At 38.5% G+C, this 25,149-nt stretch overlaps 2 protein-coding genes across 2 annotated transcripts; one reads left to right on the top strand and one right to left on the bottom strand.

The window, feature by feature from the left end:
* The first annotated feature begins 676 nt into the window (after window positions 1-676).
* LOC148019568 (uncharacterized) lies at window positions 677-2,659 on the top strand. Its single transcript, XM_087700805.1, has one exon. It carries the CDS (start codon window positions 677-679, stop codon window positions 2,657-2,659), a length of 1,983 nt encoding a protein of 660 aa, XP_087556931.1.
* Window positions 2,660-6,062: 3,403 nt separating this feature from the next.
* On the bottom strand, window positions 6,063-11,470 carry LOC148019567 (uncharacterized). The gene is made up of 6 exons (XM_087699570.1): window positions 11,031-11,470; window positions 10,046-10,400; window positions 9,316-9,864; window positions 8,592-8,873; window positions 7,901-8,497; window positions 6,063-7,409 (listed from the first exon to the last, which is right to left on the bottom strand). The coding sequence occupies exons 1-6, from the start codon at window positions 11,349-11,351 to the stop codon at window positions 6,754-6,756; spliced, it is 2,760 nt and encodes a 919-aa protein (XP_087555696.1). The 5' UTR covers window positions 11,352-11,470; the 3' UTR covers window positions 6,063-6,753.
* Window positions 11,471-25,149: the final 13,679 nt, after the last annotated feature.

Here is a 25,149-nt window from a genome sequence, read left to right as displayed (position 1 = left end):
CCTTCGGAGTGAGGGTACGTAGCACAAGTCGACAAAGAAATGGAATGGAAACACAAATAATCTAGATGGTGGATTATGCAATTGTAGGCAAATGCTTGATGCGACTAGAGCTGAACGTAGACATAGGGCAAGAGCAAGAACGCAATTACAACAATTGCATCGCACTACAACAAATACAATTGATATAAGTGCTCAAATGCCTGGTGCACCATTAATGTCCTTAGATGTTCAATTGCCTCGCATTATTCAAGAAGAGAATGAAGCTATCCATAATGCAGGTGCAAGTACTGAGATGGTACATGACCAGTTCAGGATTCAAGCTCCTATATTTCTACCTCAAAATGGTGGATTTTGTTCGATTCTCCATAACATGCCACCTAATTTGGATGTTCATCCATCAGTAACAATTTTGCTCTTCCAAAAATCAAATTTGCATGCAATTGTTACCCTTTGCAAGGTTTGTCGCCATTGCATGGCTAAGTTGTGGCACGGTGAAACTAAAACAATGCATACAACTTTGATTGGAAAGCATTGTTGTAGAGATGGGAAAGTAATTTTACCACCTCTACAGCAGCCACCACAACCTCTATGTAATTTACTTGATGGCACACATCCACAAAGTAGAGAGTTCAAAAAAAATATACGTGCTTATAATAACGCATTGGCTTTTGTTTCAATGGGTGCAAAAATTGATGAGCTTTTGCCTCAAAATGGAAATGGTTATACTTTTCGAGTTCATGGATCAATATATCACCGAATAGGTTCCCTATTGCCAAGTGAGGATGGACAACGAATACCAAAGTTTGTACAACTTTATATTTATGACACTGATCGTGAGTTATTGAATCGCATGGGGGTTTTACCTGGGCTTTTGCCAGACCTACTACAAGAGCTTCAACAAATGATGCATAATCATAATGCTTACGCACAGGCCTTTATAGCAATTGGTGCAAGCTTGCAACGCAATCCATCAGTAGAAATAAGAATGTCCATTTTTCAAAATCGATCCACCTCTAAACGATATTCAATTCCCACTGTAAGTGAGGTTGCTGCGATCATGCCTGGACAAGGTGATGATGATACGCTTGATCATCGTAGCATTCAAGTTCGCACACGAGAAGGCCATTTGATTTATATTTCTAACTTACACAAGGCTTATATGCCACTATTATATGTTCTTCTTTTTCCAAATGCAAAGGATGGATGGCATACTAAAGTTCCATATGCATTTATGGATGCTCATATTAATGCCAATAATCTTGCAAATAAAGATTGTGTCACTCAAATGCAGTATTACGCTTTTCGACTTCAGATTCGAGATGATACTAATGCATGTCTTTTGCGTGGTGGTCGCTTGCTACAACAATACATTGTCGATGCTTATTGTAGCATTGAACAATGTAGATTGGCTTGGTGTCATCGTAATCAAGCAACATTGCGAGTTGAAATGTATAGGGGATTCGCTGATATGGTCAATGGTTCAGATGCAGTTGATACTAACATTGCTGGGATTGGTTTGGGCAAGAGAATAGTATTACCATCTAGCTTTACAGGTGGACCAAGTTTCATGTACCAATTATATCAAGATGCTATGGCAATTGTGCGTAGCAAAGGCAAACCTGATTTGTTTATCACCATGATATGTAATCCTAAGTGGTCTGAAATTACAGATGCTTTGTTGCATGGTCAAACTGCACGTGATAGACCAAATTTAAATGCTAGAGTTTTTCATTTAAAACATAAGGACATGATGCAGTCGATAGTGAAAAATGAGTTGTTTGGTAAAGTTGCTGGATATGTGTCCGTCGTAGAATTCCAAAAGAGAGGCTTGCCTCATTCACGTACGCTCATGATATTAGAACCATGCTTTAAGCCACTAGAAGCACGTCATTATGATAGACTGATGTGCGTTGAGCTACCTGATAAGGAAAGGTTTTCGGATTTGTATCGAATTATTACTAAATGTAACATACATGGTCCATGTGGTGAGTTCAATCCAAAAAGTGCTTGCATGGTGGACGGAAAGTGTATAAAGGATTATCCAAAAAAGTTTATACATACAACTACAATTGATAAAACTGGTTATCCTTTATACAAACGTCAAGAGGATGGAAGGACTCATAATGCTAATGGTAACCTCTTGGATAACCGATGGATAGTGCCTTACAATCCTTATTTGAGTTCCAAGTATAGTGCTCACATAAATGTTGAGGTTTGCTCGACAATTGCAGCTGTCGAATATTTGTATAAATATGTATATAAGGGCCATGATCGAGCAACCATTCGGTTTACAAGTACGCGTGGTTTCGGATCCAATGATATTGACACAGAAAATATTGATGCACAAAATATTGAAGAGATTGAGAGGTACTTAAATGCACGATATATTTCAACTTCTGAAGCATGTTGGCGAATATTTGAATTCAAACTTCATGATGAGAAACCCGATATTCAACGATTGCAAATACATTTACTTGGAGAGAATACTGTTTCCTTTCATGACTCTGATAACATTTGTGATGTGGTGCAAAATGAAAATGCTCAAAAAACAACTCTCACAGAATGGTTTACATGCAATCGTTTGCACCCTGATGCTAACACAATTCTCTATCAAGACTTTCCAATGTTTTGGGTTTGGAATGCACACAAAAAAATGTAAACAAAGAGAAAGCAAGGAAACACATGTGGTTGAATATACTTTGTTTCACCTACGTGTGAAGAAAAATACTATTTGCGCCTACTACTCACTATATGCAAGGAATGCACATCCTTTGAGGCATTGCGTACGGTTGATAATGTAGTATATTCAACTTTTAAGGAGGCTTGCATTACAAAAGGAATGTTGGAAACATATGATGAATGGCAAATGTGTTTGTGTGAAGCTGCATTGATGCAAACCGGTGCTCAATTAAGAAATTTGTTTGCATCCATCTTGGTATTTTGTTCGCCTGCTCGACCTGGGGCTCTATGGGAAGAGTTCTTAGTTCCGTTGTGACAGAGGATATAAAACATCGGCTCTCCTTGCAAAATAGGCGAAATGTTGATATGCAAGATGAGGCCAATAATCATGCATTGATGCATATTCAAAAACTTTTAGATCAACATGGACGCAATTTGGCAGAGTATCATGGATTGCTTGAGGTGACAATGCAAGAGTACACAAATCCTTTGATCCTTGATGAACAACTATATGATAAGGTAAAACAAGAGAATACCTTCTTAACAATGCAAGCTATTTTGAATGATGAACAAAGAAATTGTTTCATGGCAATAATGAATGCTATTGATAGTGGTTTGGATAAACCATTTTTCTTAGATGGCCCAGGCAGTTTTGGAAAAGCATTCCTATACAAATGTTTGCTTGCAAAGCTTCGCAGTCAAGGTCACATTGCAATAGCTATAGCATCCTCTGGTATTGCTGCATTGCTTTTGCTACATGGTCGTACTGCCCATTCAAAGTTCAAAATTCCATTGCAAGCAGATAATAATTCTACATGCAATATACCTATTCAAAGTCACCTTGCAGCACTGTTAAAAGAGGCAAGTCTTATTTTGTGGGATGAAGCTCCTATGTTGCATTGTAATACCTTTGAGGCACTTGACAAAACTTTAAAGGATATAATGCAATGTGATATGCCATTTGGTGGTCAAGTTATTCTACTAGGTGGAGATTTTAGGCAAATATTACCTGTTGTACCAAAGGGTATCCGTGAGGATATTGTCAGTGCTGCTATATATTGTTCCAATTTGTGGCAATATTTCAATGCTTACACAAAATATGTGGGTCATATCAAATCAGGATCAATTTGTTGCATGATTGCAAGACATTGGAGATGGAAAAGATTTGACACATACTAATAATATATTGCAAATTCCACCTGCATTGTTATTAAAGGGAGGATCTATGCAAGACTTGATCAATTTTGTCTATTGTGAAATGAATTGTGTAATTGATTACAAAACGTTCTTTAGTGGACGTGCCATTCTTGCACCTCGAAACAATAATGTGAAATAATAAACAATCATGCATTGCAGCTGATGTCGAGAGAAGTTAAACAATACTACAGTACTGATTCTGTGGATAGAACCGAGGAAAACTCATTCCTCTATTCTGTGGAATATCTAAATTCCCTTGACCTCGATGAAGGTATTCCTCCTCATATCTTGCTGCTCAAAGTAAATGCTCCAATAATATTGCTCAGGAACTTGAATCCTTCTAAAGGTTTATACAATGGTACTAGGCTGATATGCAAGGCTTTCAATAACAAGGTCATTGATACAGAGATAATTACAGGGACCAATATTGGTGACATAGTTTTTATCCCGAGGATAACTTTCATCCCAACTACACTGAAACTTCCTTTCTCAATGAAACGCTTGCAATTCCCAGTCCGTTTGGCGTTTGCAATGACAATCAACAAATCTCAAGGCCAAACATTATCATGCTTGAAAATATATCTAAAAATCCCAGTCATTCCTCATAGTCAACTCTATGTTGCTTTCTCAATAGTAAAGTCTCCGGACAGATTAAAAGTCTTGATTGATAAGAAAGAGGACATGGTAAATGGTACCATCAATATTGTATATAAAGAAGTTTTACAGAAAGCATTATAACCTCTATTTTTTCAAAAGTGCAATCTTTGTTCTCTCATATTATATATTACTGTAATGTTTTTTTTTTCTCATATTATATTTGCATAATATTTTTGGTGCAATATCATCAAAGTTTATTTATTCTTTTTTTATCATATATTTTCAAAAAATAAACTATTTAATTGTCTCATGTTCTTTTTAAGTATTAAGGTTTTCAAAGAAAGATAAGTTCAACTTTTTTTCTTTAACAAAAAATGAAATGTTTTAATCTCCCATGCTCTTTTGAAATATTATATTCCTTGAATAAAACCATATCTGACTTATTTTCTATGAAATTTTGTTTGAATTTATACAAAAGTAAGTTTTGAAAAATTATCACGTATAAAGTTCATTTATACAATATGCATTACAAACTCTTTTTCTCTTCTAAATTGGTCTTCTAATTTTAATATTATAAAGCTTTTTTTAAATTTAATTTAATCAATATTACTAATTTTTATATTTTCTAAATTTTATTAATAGATAACCCAAACAATATTCAAATATTATCGTGCCTCTCCTTATCAAATGAGACTTCAAAAAGCATTGCAAACTACTACTACAAATGATATTATTCATAGAACTTTGGCTAGGATAATCGAAAGATTACCCAATGTGGATTTACTAATGGAAACACTTCTTTATATGTAGAAATTTTATATTTTGGATGAATCCAATGCTACTATGCTGGACAAACAGATGTTGAGTACTTCATATCTCGGTCCCACACTAAACACATACTGAATGAATGGAGTAAATGAAAGTTTCAAGATTTATCATGTTTTGTAACTTTGCATCAGTTTCATCTAAATTCCACCGACTATTTTACAAATGTTAAAGCCAATCATATCACGTCCCTAGATAATACTTACTCACCATTTTCATTAATGTTTTGCTTTATAAATTTAATAGTGTTATTTCTAAAGTCTTTTTTTTTTGTTTTTAGATATAGCGCAATCTGGAGCGGAGCATGTCACAGCTTCACTTACGAATGTTAAAGCCAATCATATCACGTCCCTAGATAATACTTACTCACCAATTTCATTAATGTTTTGCTTTATAAATTTAATAGTGTTATTTCTAAAGTCCTTTTTTTTTCATTTTTAGATATAGCACAATCTGGGGCGGGGCGTATCACAGCTTCACCCACACATGTGCCCCATGCTAGATCCACTGTTAATAATTCATCTAAGAAGAGAGAACTTTCTTTTCGATAGTTGATTTTCAACAGTACAACTATCTTTTTGAAAACATTATATACTTTCTTTTTCATTTACCTATTGTTATAGTTGGAATTCTTTCAGTGATATTTTAAAATCACTTTTGCTTCGGTTATCTTTTCTAATTATTATGGTTGAGAAAATCAATGTTATTGTATTGAATTGTTAGATTTTATAATGAAGTTTAAAAATTGCAAGACTAATTGATTCATTACTAAGTGAAAGAATGTGTGAACAAATTAAAACATTTGTGCTTCACATCCCAACGCAAAGCACTGGGAGAAAACTAGCGCGTAACACCGGGCTGAGTCTAGGCGCAGAGCGCCTAGTTGTTATTATGCTTAACAAAGCAACAGTAGCCCAATTAGCTGGGAGTGTATGAATTGAGGGAGATCAAAAGTTCACACCTAGAATTGGGAGGATCTGACACTGGTGCCTTACCCTCTTCAGGGTGCTCCACCATCGAGCAAAAAAGATGCGTTTTATACCCATCAACCAATACTTTCGAAAGGGCACAAAAAACCAGATGATAAAAATATTATCATGCTGTCATTCTCTTGTCACTTGGAGATGAAGACACCTTACCTTATTTGTCTTCGAGGGATGCATCAAAGTAAGCTCTTTTTTCCCCTATTTTTCCTTTTGTAATGCCTTTTCATATGATGAAAGGTACCATGCAGCATCCCATACACGCAAGGCCAGCTTTGAGCTGCCCAAAGGGATTGAATTCCAGATTTCATCAAAATCACACACCTGTTTTACCATTCCGCCTACGCGTTGGCGTTGGCGTTGGCGTTGGCAAAACAGACTTTGTAAGATCAGCCTAGAAGTATGTAGTTTGCAAGATTTTATGAGACGGAATCAAGCATTTATTTAAGTGTATCTTTGCATGCAAAGGGTCTCAACAATTTGTGGGGAGCGGACGGCCGCAAAGGTGTGGGTTGCCAGCAAAGCTGGATGCGGAGAAGCTCTGCAAAGTAGCTGGGATGCTCCCAGTAAAGGCATTGTTGGAGACATCCAGGACCTTCAGGGCAGGGATGGTGCCCAGGCTCGCAGGGAGGGTGCCAGAGAATCGGTTACTAGCCAAATTCAGCACCTGCAGACCCTTCAGGATTCCCACCTGGGCATCTAGGGGTCCTGAGAGTGCATTGTGGGACAGATCAATGCCAGTGGTGGTGAAGAGAGTCAGAGTGAAAGAAGTAGAGAAGCCATCTTGTGTATAAATTACCCCATCCTGGTAATAAGGAGACCCTTCCAATATGGGTTTCAGGCCAGTGCCTGTGTTGTTGATCATTGCCTTGAGGCCTGTTGCTTGGTTGAAAGGAGCTAATCCTTGCAGATGGTTTCCTGACAGATCGAGGACCACCAGGGCAGGCAGGCCTGTGAAAAGGTAAGATGGAATGCTTCCTATGAATTTATTCCTTGCTAGGCCCAGCACTTGTATGCTGCTCCAGGAGCTGAAGTCTGGTATTGGTCCTGTGACCTCATTGCCACTTATGTCAAAGACTGACAATCTCGCAGTACATCGGGGTATCCAAGCTGCACCATTCAGAGAACCTGAGAGTAACATATAATCGATTGTTAAGTCAATCCAACTCCTGCTTCTTGTATTGCAATTGCTTTCGCACATCAGGTTAAGATTCAGAAAAGAAAAAGGGCAGCATTCTGCTTGCTTCACGAAACAATTAATACCCATCACTTGACAAACACAGCAGCATGCAAGAAGAAAAACTGAATGTGCTTCATGAAGCTGCACACAGACAATGATGCAGGGGAATCACAGAGTCAAATTTTCCAATGACAGAATTTCCAACACAGCAGCATGCAAGAAGAAAATCTGAATGTGCATCAGACAATGATGCAGAGGAATCACAGTGTCAAAATTTCCAATGACTGAATTTCCTAGCTTCATGCAAGAATTTTGAAGAAGGTATTCAACACCGCTCAAGTATTTGATGCACAATGCAATCAAGAGGTCTTATGACAATGCAAGTTATGCAAGCAATCTATCTGGCTCGTTCAACATGTTCCATGATGAACCTTTTTACCTGAGAACTTGTTGTCATTCAAGGTGACAAAAGAGATTTCTGTCAATCCAGTGTTGCACGCATCTCCGAGGTCAGGGATTGGTCCCGAGAACTGATTGTGGTCAAGCTTGATCTTCTTGATGAAAGATGAGTAGGTGAAGAGCTTGGGTGGAACGGTTCCAGAGAACTGGTTGAAGGACAAATCAAGCAAGCTGAGGAAGGGTGTGCTATCAGGAAAGTTGTTCGGGATAGATCCACTGAGTTGGTTGTGTGACAGGTCAAGAGAGTTGAAAAATCCAGAGGTGAAGATTCCTCCAGGGAGTGGACCAGACAACTGATTATGAGAGAGGATCAGGTTGTTAAGGAAGGTGGATCCACCTGAGAAATTGGATGGGATATTGCCACTAAACTGGTTGAAGCTGAAATCAAGAGAGTTGAGGCCACGCAGGTTCCCCCACTCCTCTGGTATACTGCCGGTGAATTGATTTTTTGAGATATTGATGTAGCTCACCGAGAATTCTGTGGGGTCAATGGCTGGTAATGGTGACACCAGCTTATTGTTCGACAGATCGATGAAAAAAAGGACACTGAATTCCACCACCCATGGAGGGATTTCACCTGCAAAATGCCAAAATTCCAGCATTAGGTAACCAAACAGTTGCATTAGCTAGTGGTGTGCCAATTGCCAATGCCCATCGCTACGTATCCTCACCTGTAAGCTCATTAGAATCCACGAACAGTTGTTGTAAGCGGCCATCGGCATCTGCTGGGAGGTGCCCGCCTGGCAAAGATGTCAACAGGTTGTTTGACAATGTAACAGAGTTGAGCTTCCATAGAGACTTAGGAAATTCTCCTGTTAACTTGTTGTTCGCAAGATTTAAGTTCCCGAATTGCAGGCCATTGCCAAGATCAACTGGGATGTTGCCAGTGAGCTGGTTGTCCGAAATGTCCAGGCTTCCGAGGGTCAAGTTGGCAAATGATGCCGGAATTTGGCCTGAAGAAACGTTATTAGTGCACAATTGAGGTAGTTGTCCCTATTACACCTCTGGAAGTGAGCAGAACTAAACTTACCCTTCCATTGATACTTACCAATAACAACTCTAGTTTCTACTCAATTCTCAACGTAAAGCCAAGAGGAACAGTCCCACGTGCCATAAAACATGCTAGAAAACAGTCCCTCCTCATGTGATCATAAAATTTTTACATGTGTTTTTCAACCAGGTATGGAAGGCTTTACCAAGACAGCTATTACCACATTACACCACATTCCACTAGTGTGTGGTTCATAGGTGAGCAACAACTAGGCACACACGTAGGTTCATGAAAATAAATTATCCAGAAATTCCCTGAAGCAGATGACTTTTTTCTTTTTCTGCAAGTTTCCCTAAGTCAAGGTTGATCTACCCAAGAATGTAACAAATTAAGAAGTGCAATACCTGACAGATAATTGCGTGCAAGTGTGATTGTCTTCAAGTTGCTCCCGCGTCGTCCGAGGCTCCCAGGGATCGGCCCAGAGAGTCGATTTGATGCAAGATTAAGTGTGGTGAGCTTCTTGAGGCGCCCAAATGCAGGTGGAATCCTTCCGGTCAATAAATTGTCATCCAAGAATATTTCTGTCAATCTACTAGTGGACAGGGCCAATGACTCTGGAATAGGTCCAGAAATCGACGCACCTCTGATGTGAAGGACTTTCAGGTTCTTCCCTGCACCAAGTCCTGCTGGTATGTTGCCAGTGAGTCCACGGTCTAGGGCCAGAATGTTATTATTGCTGATGTCCTCCCCAGCCCCGAGACGAACCTCCTGCAAACTCAGCAGCTGGCCTAAGCTGGCTGGAATGTCCCCTGTCAGGTTGTTGCCTTGCAAGGCCAGGACCTGTAAAGACTTCAGGTTCCCAACTGAGCTAGGGATTGGACCTTTGAACAGATTGTTTGTTAGCCTTAATGATACCAGATTCACGAGGCTCCCCAGGTCTGATGGAATAGTCCCTGCAAAAGGATAAGCTATGTTGTCAGACCTTATTACCTGCTTTTCAGATGTGAGCAAAAGAATGTCCAATGTTTTACGAAAACACAGTGATTTTTTAACATGAAAAAGAGGAGAAACTCTTGAAGCTTGGATGCATACATCAAATAAATGTGTTGATACGCTTCTGTAGACTATGAATACCTGTAAACTGATTGTAAGATAGGTCAATTGATGTCAGCTTTGTTAAAGCAAAAACGCAAGTTGGAATAGAACCTCCCAAGGCCCCCCTCTGAAATTCACCATTAGAAAGGTCCAACTTCTGAAGATTCTTCAGGTCACAGAAGCTTGCTGGTATCTGACCGGTTAACAGGGTATTGGTGGACAAATCAAGATTTTGCAGTGAAGTGAGCTCTGACCACTCCGGTGGGATTTTGCCAGAGAAACCCCCATCTGTCAAAGACAAGGTGGTAAGCTTGTGGAGAGATTTCAGGCCTGCAGGCAGAAACAATGGGGATTTTTGAGGCTGCAGGTTGGATAAGCTCAGAACCTCCAGCTCCTACATAACAGGAGACAATGAACATACGTCGTTCAGATGATGACAGAACTTACAGCCGCTGTACTCAGATCGACAGCTTCACTGAAAAGATGTTCGCACAATATTCAGATTCAGGTAGTTGGGTACTACAGTATGGATACACAGAGCATTTTTATTATGCAAAGCGGCCATACCAGTAAGACATGAGATATGATATGAAGTTCTGATCAAGTTAGAACCTAGAATGCTGTATGAGCGCTGATAAGGTGTAAGTTGTAATGTTCAGACAAGGCAGAGCTAGATTGATGTGAAAAACATTGACAAGACACAAGATGGAATAAGTGTTAAGATAAAGGGAGAAAGCCTGGTTCCTCTACTGTATGGATGGCATGGACAAGAGAAGCAACCGTTTCAAAACACCCTTCACTTAGTTTAAAGCAAGGAGCAACGGCACGAAACAGTGTCTCTGTCTTCCAATAACTTTCTTCATTTGAAAGCAAAGCAGCAGATGGATGAAGAAAGGTGGGAGGTAAAATCAAGAGCCCATTGACCCTTGTCTCTATGTAGTAGGTGCTTTTCCAGATTAGTGTTAATCTAACCACTCAGCTCTAAAGCAAACGACCCCTCGTAAGCAGCCAGCATTGTACATACCGTGAGGTTGGAGAGGGTCGCAGAAATCAAATGACCAGATTTCTGCTGAAGCTGGCGAGCGGAGATGACGAGCTGGACGACTCGGCCTGCAGAGTTGCAGGAGACGCCATGCCAAGAGCAACAAGACTTGGAACGGGACCAGGTTCCCAACTCCTTTCTGGGATCGACGAGGCCCGCCTTGAAGGACAGGAGGGCGTGGCCATCAGGCGCGAAGCAGGGCGGGGGCGCGGTGGTGGAGGCCGTCGCCGCAGCAGCCGTCGCAAAGCTGGCAATAAGCAGGAATCCCAAGGGGAGCACCGTGTGGATGATGGGACCCCTCATCACGAGTAAGAATAACTGAATTCGGACTCAATTATCCAGAGACAGAGACGATGGATGGTAAGAATGCACAATACTCAAAGGAACAAAAATGCGTGTGATGGGGACAGCATTGAGATTTGTTGCATAATCTTTTGGTTTTATAAACCAACAAGGCAAGGGACCGGTTCTGCTGTCGCTTTGGGGTACGCGGGGGGGGGGGGGGGGGGCTAGCTCTTTTTGGATGGGATAGTCTCTCTGTGTGCGCGGGGCAGGATGGACGCCCAGGCAAACAAGCGGCGTCGGTACGTGTTGTCGCGTGTGGATAAGACACAGGCAGGCCCCACTGCCGCAGGGGGGGGGAGAGAGAGAGAGAGTGTGTGTGTCCCCTGACCCGTCACACACGAATCCAAGGAAGCGACACGGCGGGGCCCATAGTACACTACATACGTGGATTGAGCAAGTGCCAACTTGCCAAGGCACTAAGACAGTGGCAGCTGCTCTGGCGTTTGAATTATGTCCCCGCCGCCCGCGTGTAATTCACTGTCACACACCATGGGCCGCGGGACCCGCATCTGCACCATGTACCTTCTGACTCGTGACGTGGCAAACCCGTGCTTTTAAAATCGAGGGCCTTCAACTTGGAGGAGGGTTATCATCAATCATGGATACGGATAACGGCCATTGGCAACCTGCAAATTGCGTGCGGGCTTTGAGACACACGGGTTCCCTTCATCCTTCAGGCTTCTAGAATCTAGACCCATTGCCCACTCAGAGTCCTCCCACATCTCTACTTAGACTGACTAATTTTCGTAAGTGGGAGAGAAAAAGGGCATGCCACACAATAGAACTTGACCTATTCGACTTTTCAGCAGGTTTACGTGTGGCTGCACTCTCACATAGTTCATGCACACCATGCGCAAGTTCAGTATATTGATAACATCTTGATGGGATATGCTCCATTGGAGCAATAGAGTACCCTTGTCTATTACTTGCTTACATGTGTGTATAATATTACATGCTGATAAATCCCCTTATCTCACTTGTGTACCTCAGACAATCCTAATGTGCGTAGGGTATCAAGTTTTTTAAATTTAAAAAGCCTTCTCAAAATGGTGCGAGAATGAATTTCAAACATCAAAATATCAAGATTTAAGTATAATCTTGTAGGAGCACGAAAGAAATTAGCCAATTCAAATTATCAAAAACTTGCTTAATGTAGAATTAGAAGGATTCATATATGGTTCAATAAAAACTATTTTCCAAACACTCAATTGGTGCCTTTTCAAGACTACATATCAATGGGGCTATTCAAAACTAGCAATTATTTTGAGTATTGAGTAGTTTTGTTTTGGATGAGTCTAGAAACCAGCCACTAAAAGGCAAGGATGATGTTGTATCCAACTTGCAACCACTCCTCTTTTTAGAGGTGGGACATCTTACTCTCTATTATATTAGGCTGTCTAACCAAGCCTAGAGTCATTGTAAAGCTCACAAGGCTTCAGCTTGCTCACTTTTGTATTTTTGTTAGTGGGGGGAAGCAACCTCTTGCATGGATGCTTCCCTTGACTCAAAAAAGTGCATATGATGTCCTTCGCATGGTGTGTTTTGTGCATAATGAGAGCACATTCTTGTGAGTCCATTTCAAGCAACACTTGCAACATAGAACTATTATAGCTATCATACACACACTGTCATTAGCTCGCTCTGTGTGTGTGTGTGTGTGTGTGTTGCTACACATAAATGGACAATCTATACGTTCTTGTTACATATATTCAAAGTTTGCATTGCTATAAAAGTACTTTTTTGGTGCAATGTGCTACATTACCTTTACCTTTCTTCGTGCATGTACATTTGTGGCTTACATACATGCATGTTTTGGAAAAGAAAAATGACCTACTTGATCTTTCCCTATCTCATACATGCCCAACGTTGCTAATTGTTTAGAGTGAAACCAAACTATATGGTTTTATTTCTACACCGCTCCATATTTTGCCCTAAGAATGCTAATGGCTTTCTTGAGACTTTTTATACTCGTTGTGTTATCCACATGGTTTGATGTGGTGTCCAATGTGTTTAATGTGAAAGGTAAAATCTTATCTTGCTTCTTACTAATATATTATTTTAGCTATAGGTTTAGAAAGCCCCGAACCTCCAAACCTCCTTTCTTTAATCAAAACCCCCTCCCCTCCTCTCTTTCTCAAGTGTAATATCTCATTTTCTCTTCCCCTTCCCTTTTTTCATTAAAGCCTCCCCCCCTCACCTCCCTTTTTAAAATTAAAACCCCTCCCCTCTCTCTCACTTATAATCTCTCTCTTTCTATTCCCCATCCCCTTTTTAATTAAATTCCTCCCCCCTCCCCTCCCTCTCTCTCATGTGTAGACTCTAGGTTCTCTCTCTCTCTCTCTCTCTCTCTCTCTCTCTCTCTCTCTCTCTCTCTCATATTAAACTTTTTAACTTAAACTTTTTTCAATTAAACATTTTAAAAGTTCTTTTTAATTTAAAGTTTTTTGAAAATAGTTTTTCACACACTTTGATAAGGAGATAGAATAAAAGAGAGAAAGAAAAGAAGAAGAAGAAGAAGAAGGATAAAAAGAAGAAGACGAAGAGAGAAGGGGGAGAAAGAGGAAAGAGAATAGTCATTTTTTAATTAACATTTTTCTTCTCCCCCTCCCCCCCTCTCTCTCATGCGTAGGGCCTAGGTTTTCTCTCTCTCTCTCTCTCAAATTAAACTTTTTAATGTAAACTTTTTGTTTAATTAAAATAAGGATATATATATATATATATATATATATATATATATATATATATATATATATATATATATATATATATATATATACACAAAGAGCAAAAAAGAAAGAAGAGGAGAGGGGGGAACAGAGAGAAAGAGAATTATAGAGAGAAGAAATATAAAATTTAAGAGAGAGAGGAAAAGAAAAAAGGAAAAGAGAGGAGAGAGGGGGAGAGAGAGACAGAGAGATAGAGAGAAGAAAATGAGAGAGAGAAAATAAGAAGAGAAAGAATTTGAACACAGTGAGAGAATTATAAAGAGAGAAAAGATAAAATTTAAAAGAAAGAAAGAGAATTATAGAGAGAGAAAATATTAAATTCGAAAGAGAGGAAAATAAAAAAGAAAAGAGGAGAGGGGGAAGAGAGACAGAGAAGAAAATGAGAAAGAGAAAATAAGAAGAAGAGAAAGAATTTGAACACAGAGAGAGAATTATAGAGAAAGGAAATATAAAATTTAAAAGAAATAGAAAAAAAAAGAAAAAGAAAAAAATAAACTTTCTTTTCAATTAAAATAAGGAGAGAGAGAGAGACAGAGAGAGAGAGAGAGAGAGAGAGAGAGAGAGAGAGAGAGAAATATACAAAGAGTAAAAAAGAAAGAAGAGGAGAGGGAGGGAATAGAGAGAAAGAGAATTATAGAGAGAGGAAATATAAAATTTAAGAGAGAGAGAGAGAGAGAGAGAAAAAGAAAAAAGGAAAAGAAAGAAGAGAGGGGGGACAGAGACAGAGAGAAGAAAATAAGAGAGAGAAAATAAGAAGAAGAGAGAGAATTTGAACACAGAGAATTATAGAGAGGAAATATAAATTTTAAAAGAAAGAGAAAAGAAATTTAAAGAGAGAAGAAAAAAAAGAGGAGAGAGAAGGAAAGGAGAGGAGAGGGGGGAGAGAGAGAGAGAGAAGAAGAATAAGAAAAAGAGAGAGGAAAAGAGGAAGAGAGATGGGGAAAAAGAGATGGGGAAAAAGGGAAAAAGAGAATAGAAAAGAATAATTTTTTAAGAGAGAGAGGAAGGGAGAGAGAATGAGAGAGGGGGGAAGAGAGAGAGAGAGAGTATAAAATTTAAAAGAGAGAGAATGAGAGAAGAAAAAGATAAAATTTAAAAGAGAGAGAGGGAGAGAAGAAAAAAAGGAAAATTAGAAGAAAGGGGAGAAGAAGAAAAGGGGACGGAGAGAGAGAGAGAGAGAATATAAACATAAAGAGAGAATTATATATAAGAAAAATATAAAATTTACATACTTTAAGAGAGACTGAGGGGGGGGAGGAAGAAAGTGAAAGAAGAAGAAGAAAAGAGAGAGACCATGTAGAGAGAATTATAGAGAGAGAAAAGATAAAATTTAAAAAGAGAGAGAATAAAAAATAGAGGAGAAAGAGAGAAGGAAAAGAGAGGGAGGAGAGAGAGAAAGAGAGAGAGAGAGAGAGAGAAAAAGTGCAAAGAGAAGAAAAGGAGAGAGAGAGAGAGAGAAAAGAAAAAATTTAAAAAGAGAATGAAGAGAGAGAGAGAGAAGAAGAAGAAAAAAAAGGAAAAAAGAGGAGAGGGAGAGAGAAGGAAAAGAGAGGAGAGAGGCGGGAGAATAAAAGGAGAGAGAGAGAGAGAGAGAGAGAGAGAGAGAATTAGACATAGGGAATTTGGGGGGGAGAGAGAGAGAGAGAGGAGAGAGAGAAGAGAAATGGATTGTTGAGCGAAGTTGCCGTGCGATAGCAACTTCGCTTGTCGCTTCGAGGCAGCAAAGCTGCCGCCACGAAGCGGCCTAGCATTCTATGTGCGTGAAGCGTGCACGGAACGCTAGTTATCATTAAGAAAGTAAGCGAGTAGTTATAGCATTAATTAATGCATCCAAATTTAGTCCTAATTATAAGCTTTGAGCTATTTACACAAGAGTTTAAGTATCTAGTGGGACCCCCTCAATTTGTTTGTGATGGCCACCAACTGGGACTTGAGTTTCCCTTCATAAAATGCACTATTAGGTCTAGAGTTGATCACAATTTGATTTTTAAGCTCCTAGATGTACTTCAAATGTAGCAAGTCGAACCAAATTAAGGAGATTTAAGATTGTGTCATCTTTCCTACCTTGCTCACCAAAAAGCACCAACATCATGGGAATATCATCATCTAGATTAGCTTTCCTCGGTCATTATTTTACATTGTTCCATATTCACCTAACCTTCAAGCATTCCCATAAAAGTATTGGGCATCCCTCACGTGGTGCATCTTACAAGCCTTGCATATGCAACCTTCATAAGTGTCCCATAAATGACAATATTTAAGTGATCCTTATGTGATGCTATTTGTGTTGTATACAAATTGGAGGTTGACGCTTAAGCAACGTATGTCAAGGTGCATTATATAAGCGACATTTTTTGTTACAAATTTTAACACAAGCGAATGCTTCTTATTTCATTTCTTTTTTGTATATTCTCTCTCTCTCTCTCTCTCTCTCTCTCTCTCTCCACTGGACAACATGCAACAAATTGTATGCATCATTATGAAGAGTAAGCATCCACATGAGGAGTACAATAGCTAGCGGCACATATTTCTCTCTCAAATCCCTCATACCTCATATGCTTGATTGAGCTAGATGTTTGTTTTGATTGGTCTTTCTTTGGACTCAAAGGTTTCACATGGGCTTTGATTTATGTCTTTTATAACTCTGTTAAGATAAGTGCTTTCAATTTTGGGGAATGAGAAAAATGGATTGACTTATGCAAGAGATATACATGTATTCATTTTAAGTAATAATAATTATAGAAAAAGAAAGAGAGATAGAGAAACAATGCTTGTGAACGTTGGTTCACACACAAATACAAATTTCTTCCTTGATACTCCTAGACAACTTTGGGTAATCATCTTGTGTGTGACACACAATACAAATATAGAAGAAAGAAAACTCCAAAATGAATGTATGTTGTTAATGAATGAAATTGAGTATAAGATGCTCAAAGATAGAGTAATGGAAGTAGTAGGAGTGTGACAACCATTGAAGATGGATCCTAAAACTGACATGTGAATCTAATCTATAGGGCAATCAATATAACCTTATAGCACACGTACTATTCAATTCAAAAAAGAAGATAAAAGACACAAAAATTTTGAGACTAAAGTGCTCTTGCACAGTTTAAAGCCACAAAAACCTACATGCATCTCTCAATATATACTGTCGATGTGGAAAGATCAGTGATCAATTAAATGTCCATAGTATCTCTAGCGACTTCTTTAAGCTCATATGCTAAATTCTTGCCATATGTTGCTTTTGTCATTTGGAGAACAATTTCTAACTCCAACTTTAAGAAATTGTCTTCATCTTGAGTATCCTCTATATCACTCTCATTATCATAAATTGATGAGCTTGACGCTTGTGGCTCCAACATAATCTTGCTTTGACCTCCAATGTCATGTTTTCATGTACCCTATTGTCACTAATATCAGGATTTGCGTTGTCAAAAACTCATTGTCCTCTAGGATTCATCGACATGATATGTAATTGTGGCATACTAGATCTTTGTAAAGAAATGTCCACTCATTGTGCACATGAAGTATATAGAGCTCAGTTATAGTCATCAGTCAAGTGGAGTTGATGGACCCAAAACTTGTTGGTTAAAGTCTCAGTGTTGCATTTATGCATTTGTACTTAGCACACAACCAATCTACCTTCAAGACAACCTGTTACAAGACACAATAGTTCAGAGTGTAAAACATTCTACTTAAACAAATATAGAAAAAACACTTTATATGGTAGCAATTATCTATGATGTTTCATGACACGATATGATGCACAAACAAAGCTTTGGGACAATACTCTCTACTAAGCAATTGTGCTTATCCTGTATGCTTTTGGATGCTTCCTCCTTTCAAGGGTAAGAATGGACTATCTACAGAACGTTATTATTGGAATTACATACAATCAAGTACTCATATGCCAGTTGAAAGGGCATTTGACATCCTTAAAGTGCGATTTCGTATATTGTTGAAGAGATGTGACATGCTTTTACAAAGTGTCCCAAAGATGGTGGCAACATACCTTGTTCTACATAATACATGCATTGTGCATTGAGATAGTTTTGATGATGCATGGATACGTGAAGTGACAATGGAACTTGAGAGAGAAAGTAATGCACCTCATCAAGACATGGACCAACAAAATAGTTTGAGGAATGGATTAGTAAAGGTTACTACACTAACTAACACAGGTACTAGGCAAGCAATACAAAGAGCTCAAGCAACGGACCCAACACCGAAGGCAAGCCATCTTGGGGGGGCATCTTGAAGAGACAACATTGCTTGAGCCATGTTTCAAGAGAGGGAGAATGCAAATGTGAGAATAGTCTTTGGTGATTCTGACTCTACAGAGGAGATCGACGATGGAGCCAATGGTGAGTAAACTTTTGTAGCATCTGCAGTGTAGGTGGAAAGGTGGAAATAGGGTTGGTGTGCTAAATTTTTTCTCCTCTTTCCTACCTTTCTACAAAGAGTTGGGTAGAGCCATGCCCCAACCGCATGGTGAAGGGGTTCAACTCCCCTGCTCTCTTTTTCATTACTAATTTATGTTAGTGTTATTGCTTTTAGTTCTATTAGTTACTTTTTTAAAGTTTTGTAATGTTTTTGTTTTTATCAGTCACTTTTTTTAAGTTTTATTAATCATTTTTTAAAAAATCTAGCATCAATGATTGTGTTTAATCAGACATTCAAATAATTATTATTATGTTGATAACAATCAACATCCATAGCATCCCTTCATTCACATGTGATTCGAGAAGTGTTCGGTGCGCATAGGTGGTGGTTGGTGTGTAAACGATTGTTGATGGACACTTATTGACCACGAAAAGTGTCCGTCGCCTAGTGTGTAAGTAGGTGGTGGTGGACCACCCAAGTCAACTTTTCTTGTGCCCACCAACTGGGCGCAGATTGGGCAGGCAATGGCAGTGTGTAACCAACCTTAGTCTTTTAGCTTTTGTTTCTCTTCTTTTAATACACTATCCCTCTTCCTATTGCTTTATGAAGCTTTCCATACACTTGGAATTATAGATCATGAAGATGTTCACATTTTTTTCACTCTTCTAGCTTGAGATGCATTGGAACTCCCTTTGCACATGAAATCTCATTTAATATATTTGCTAACTCTTCCTTAGACCATGCAAGCAAAGTATCTTCATCGAGTTTTTACACGTACTCTTTAAGATAGAACATTCACTCTTTATGCAACCATTCCTTGGCCATTGAACCCTCAATCCTTGCTCTTTCCCGCACATAGCTCTTCAGTATTCCCATGAATCTTTCCATGAAAAACATCCATTGTGAGTATTAACAACTCATGCAAGCTCAATCTACTCCACTAGATGAATGAGAATGTTTACCTTGATGTCAAAAAAGGACATGGATAAATCTATTTTTTTCAAACAAACAAGCTCAATGCATTAAATCTCCTTCTATGGAATAAGTCATGTGTCTATTTCTTTGCTTGTAATCCACATTCTGAAAACAAAAACGTAATATATTAGTCATATGCCCTTGTAGCAAGGGTCTCAACACATTAGAAAGAGACATTGAATCATACCTAGATAGCTTGCCTATGTGATAAAAGGTATCTCGTATATTTTTAGACTCCATGAAGCATGGCAAAGCACATGGCATTGATGGGCTCCCTTTGAAGTTCTTGAAGGCTATCTAGAACTCTTGCACTAATGATCTAGTAAGGATTATGAATTGGGGTATAAAGACTCTACCTTCCTAAGGAAGAAAATTGAGGCCTAATCAAGTTGGCTCCCGAGATGATGAAGAGAGTCAAGCCATCCCATTTGCAACCCTTAACAGTGCTCCCATTTACCTACAATGTGATAGCTAAAGTTTTAGCTCCAAGGATTAAATATCTATTTTCTAGAGTTGTCCATGCCTGTCAAAATGGTTTTAACTTTGGTAGAAAGATACAAGATGCAATAATTTACCTTATATTCACCATAGATCATTGCCATAGATCAGACTATGAGTGTACTAGGGGATTTTGTCTTGGTTTGTATGAACCTTGATAAAGCTCAATTCATTAGGGCTATCCTATATCCCTATCTTGTTTGCATTAATAATAGATAAAGAGAATGACTCATTAGACATAAAAAGCCTCTACAAGATAAGAGCTTTCTCAAAGGGGATGGGAGAGACATCCTTGAAGAATCTATCAACTTTGTCTTCATAATTACTAGGATCCCAAGGCTATTGACTATGGTAGCCATGTGCTCCCTAAAGGTTTTGCATATCCCTTTATCATTCGCAATTAGGTTTCCATTCAGATCCTCAACAACCATGATTGTCTCCTTCTTATGCTTCACCTTGAGTGTTTTGAAGAACAAAGCAATATGGGCATCACCTAAGAGTTCCTTGAAGAATCTATCAACTTTGTCCTCATAATTGCCAGAATCCCAAGGCTCACTATCGACTATGGTAGCCAAGTGCTTCCTAAAGGTTTTACATATCCCTTTATCATTCATAATCAGATTCCCATTCAGATCCTCAACAACCATGATTGTCTCCTTCTTATGCCTCACCTTTGCCTTGAAGAACAAAGCAATAGGGGCATCATATAAGAGTTCCCATATACCCTTAAGTTGGATTTTTACAACTTTGACCCGATATTTTTCATCTCTCTTCATGTGCTCTTCCACATATTATAGAAGTTGTTGTTGTATTTGCTTATTACTCATTCATTGGGCTCTTGTTGTAGTACAATTAGCAATGACTTCTTGGCTTTAATAGAAAGTCCACTCTCTTACCTTGAGATCACAAATCTAAATGTCAATAGTAGAGGGAGCTGATCAAAGGCTCTTTCATTAGTAGAACTCTCAGTTTGGTACTACTACACAGCCACCAAGCGTCCATATTGGTATAGACTTGATCAATTCTACTAGCTCTACATGTATTTCCCAAATATTCGTTATGCCAAGTGAAATTTGAGTTGCTATTTGCCTCAAAGCTAGCACACATCTCTAAGAACATGTGTTTATCTCTATATCATTCTAGGCATCACTATTAGAAGCTAATATACAGTGCCGCTATCATGTGATTGGTCTTCAAGTTTGACTGTCATATTCTAATCATAAATGAGTAGAGCCAAACAATTGCCAAGGTGATACCTTAGGAAGGCCCATAATTCAACATGTTTCATAGAGCTATTTGGGGCATGTATAGAGATGATAGCCACGTCTTCTCTGCTCATCACCATTTGCATAAATACTGTCATACCATCACTATATTTCTAGATAAGAGATGGTTGTGCATCTATCAAGGTCCAACTATGTGCTTTCATGAGAAGCCTTCTACAAGAACCAATTAGTATGTTTGCAATATGTGAAGCTTTAACTTTGAAAAGAGCCTTTAAGCACAATGTTGACACATGATCCAATTTGCGAATATAATAGAATTTCTTATTCTAGTGCATAGCCAAATTGCCAAGCATAGGAGCCCATGGAGTTTCCAATAATGAGCAATTCTTAAGTAGTTTAGCCCTCGATGCATTTGCCTCCCTTTTTTATCTCATCAACTATAGACCCCCCAAATCACATGATTCTTTAGGGTATTCACGTTGATTGGGTCAAAGCTTCTATTGGTACCTAGGTTTCCCTGTAAAAAGTTCCCAATAATGGAGCCCCACATCCGCCCTAGCCTTATATCCTAGTGCATGAGTAAAATTTAAGAGTATGAAAGATGAATACTTTGAGAATTTTTAGCCTTACATGAAAGGGTCATGCCAATGATAGCATGTTGGAAAAAGACTCAGGTAGTATCAGTGGCCTCTAGTGGCATTGAGCTACATAGCTCGAAGAGGACTAAAACTAAAGCAGATCCATTGTATTCATTGAGCCAAGATAGAGCATTGATGAGATCATGTAATATTGCAACATTATCCCAAATGCAAAATAGGGATAGGTTCATCAATCGATAAGTTTGTGCATGCTGGCTAGCACCTTTGAAATTTCAAAAACTACTTTCATTAAATTTGCTAATCTTATATTTTTTCTCTTTGTAGCAAGATGGAGGGCTCCCAAGGTGCATTACTTGCAAGAGAGTACATTCCGCTACACCAAGGAGGACTTCAATCGAGTTTATGGCCTTTTGCCTGAAGGCATAGACCTAAGAGCCTTAAAAGACTCCGACATGCTTGAAGCTGACTAGTTTCAATCCTCAAGTACACGGATCCTAGGGCATACAAGGTTAAATGCAGTAGCATCTTGAGAGAAATATTTTGAGAGGTGATGTTGTTCTACAATACCATCTACCTAAAATAGGCTATCAACATGAATATTAATGTCTCCTTTGCAAGAGATTATGTCATGCAGTTCAGCCCAATTATTGTCCATTTAGGATAATCAACAACATTTGCATGGGCGACATTTGCAGAGGACAATAATAACGATTTGAGGAAGGTCTCTTACTTTGATAGTCACCTCTTAAAGTGGAAGTACTAGTGTACACATGGCTAACACCATGGTTGATAGAGTCATGTAGCATGTGGCCACCCCTCATGCAAGGGGTCCTATGTATACCAATGTTGGAATGGAATTAGTGTATATGGATCACATGCCAGATCAAGTTGAGCTAGTGAAAATAAAACTATTGATAGATGGCATTGTGTGACAAGAGAGTACAAATGGCTAGGTAGGACTTAAAAAAACTATCGACAGAAATTGGAGGATGCAAGAGTGGTCAAAATAAGTGAGCAAAGATTTCAGTAGCCATAGATATGTTGAGAACCTAGACGGAGGCTATTCAAGCCTAGACTAAAAATTAATATAATAATTATTTCGATGCCAAGAAAAATAGTCTGACTAGCCAATAATTAAAATGGCTATGACACTTCATCTCCTGAGTGTCCTTGTGCCATTTATGACCATCAAATCAACATCCATTAAACACCACATATCTAGTGTCATCAACTAACACTTATGGATGAATAAGTGACTTAGGTCAATAATTGGCATTAGATTCCACCTACCGGAGGGGGGGATCACTATCTACAAATCCTATATATAATGTGCATTCATGGCATGTTTTATATATCTCTATGTACCCTATTTTGTGACATTTTCTTGATCCTACTATGACTTTATACCATAATTTACAAATCCCTCACTGTAAGTTTACTTTTTTCATAGAAGAATTTAATAGATCATTATCTACTAGATATAAAATACTAGTTTTATCATAGAATCAATAACAAACTACCTCTTAAGGTTTCATAAAAGAGTTTTAGTAGTTTTAGTGATGAAAGATACAATCAAAGGGCCTTGAACCTCCACTCTCCACTCTCCAAGATTGGGACAAAGGTGGATAAATGCACATGTGTCGAAATACATTGTACTGCAACGAATCCCAAAACATAACAATAAAAATTTGGATGTGTTTGATGATGTCTTAATTGATCTAGCAATAATGAAATTGGTGGTCCTATTCTTTAGGTGTCAAAATACACCCTAGATGTGTTACGCATCATCAAAGGTTCCCAAATCAACACCAGATTTCATGGAACCCCAAGAAAGGCATTAAGGAAATAGGGTTTCTACTGCAAGAAAATCTATCTTGTTTCATCAACAATCATATCTTTCATTTTTTATATAATCTCAACAAAAAACAATACCAGGAATAAGAAAACTTCACGTAGCTTCATAGAAACAATTCTCTCACGGCTTTAACTTTAACAAAATCTATCATTCTTTTCATGTTCTTCATAGAACTCATTGATAGACATTGAAAACACAAAAGAATACTCCACTTTGAATGGAAAGATATCACACATAATTCAGCTTTCTCTCACAATCTCTCATAGATAGATACATTGTTTTGCATCAAATTAGCTATCTTTGACTCTCTCTCTCTCTCTCTCTCTCTCTCTCTCTCTCTCTCTCTCTCTCTCTCTCTCTCTCTCTCTCTCTCTCTCTCTCTCTCAATCAATCAATAATACATCATATCCTAACTACAATACTCAATAATCACTCATAATTATCCTTCTTTGGTCGTGGATGCCCCTTCCAAAAGGTGTGTCTGATATGAAAGGTCACCAGAGCCATTACATTGACTCCTCATAGCTCACTACTATCACTTCACTCTAATCTTCTCTTGAGTCTTCAACAGCTACTTCTTTCACTTCCTTGAGCTCTTTTGAACTTACATTCACCTCTTTCCAAGGCTAGGAAAATTTTCCAAAGTCACACATACATTCCACAGAACACTTACAAAGGCATACAAAACATGACATAACAAGAACAGAGGCTCTACAGAAGCTCAACAGGAAGCATCAGATTCACATAACTCATACTAAAACCATTCCAAACTCTCTAACACCATTCAATGAGCTTTTAAACATTCTCAACTTCCATCAATCATTAATCCATGCTTCATACAGAAGAGAATCACAACAAAACAGAAGCTAAACAAAACCAATCAGAACCTCAACAAAATCTATCAAAACATCACATAGCCTCATATCTCTACTAAAAATCATCATGAACTTCCAAAACATAATCAATCTCATCCAAAATATTATCAAAAACTTCCAAAATAATCAATCATCACTCAAAATCCATAAAAAACCAACCTTTCAGGCCTAAAAAACAACAAAAATCAACCAAAAAACCTAATCATTTCAGCATTCAACATATCCCGACACTTAATAAGGGAGTGTCCTTGTGACCTAGGAAAAAAGGAATACAAGTTCATGAAAGAGCTCAACTCGATCTTCATTAGCATCTTCAATAAACCACCCAACCATGACCCTAACTTATAACTTGTATCTAATAAAGCCTACAAAAAAAGAAAAACACCTTTATCCATTAACACATCTTATAAAAAATAGAAAATCATGACAAATTCGTAAAGGATATAAAAGGTTGCGTCCATCCATCAATTAGATAGAATCATGAACCACCATCCATCAGCTTCTCAATCAGGTCCATCTTCATCTTCAACTCCACATAAGAGAATAATACACCACACCACATACACAAAACTCACATAGACACAATACCAGGTAGTCTAAATGGCACATGCCCCCAAAA

Source organism: Lygodium microphyllum, chromosome 19 (assembly GCF_053477565.2).
Source record: "Lygodium microphyllum isolate KBCC chromosome 19, Lygodium_microphyllum_v1.1.10, whole genome shotgun sequence".
Lineage (NCBI taxonomy): Eukaryota > Viridiplantae > Streptophyta > Polypodiopsida > Schizaeales > Lygodiaceae > Lygodium > Lygodium microphyllum.
The sequence above is the reverse complement of the archived record's forward strand: the minus strand, read 5'-3'. Positions and strand labels throughout refer to the sequence as shown.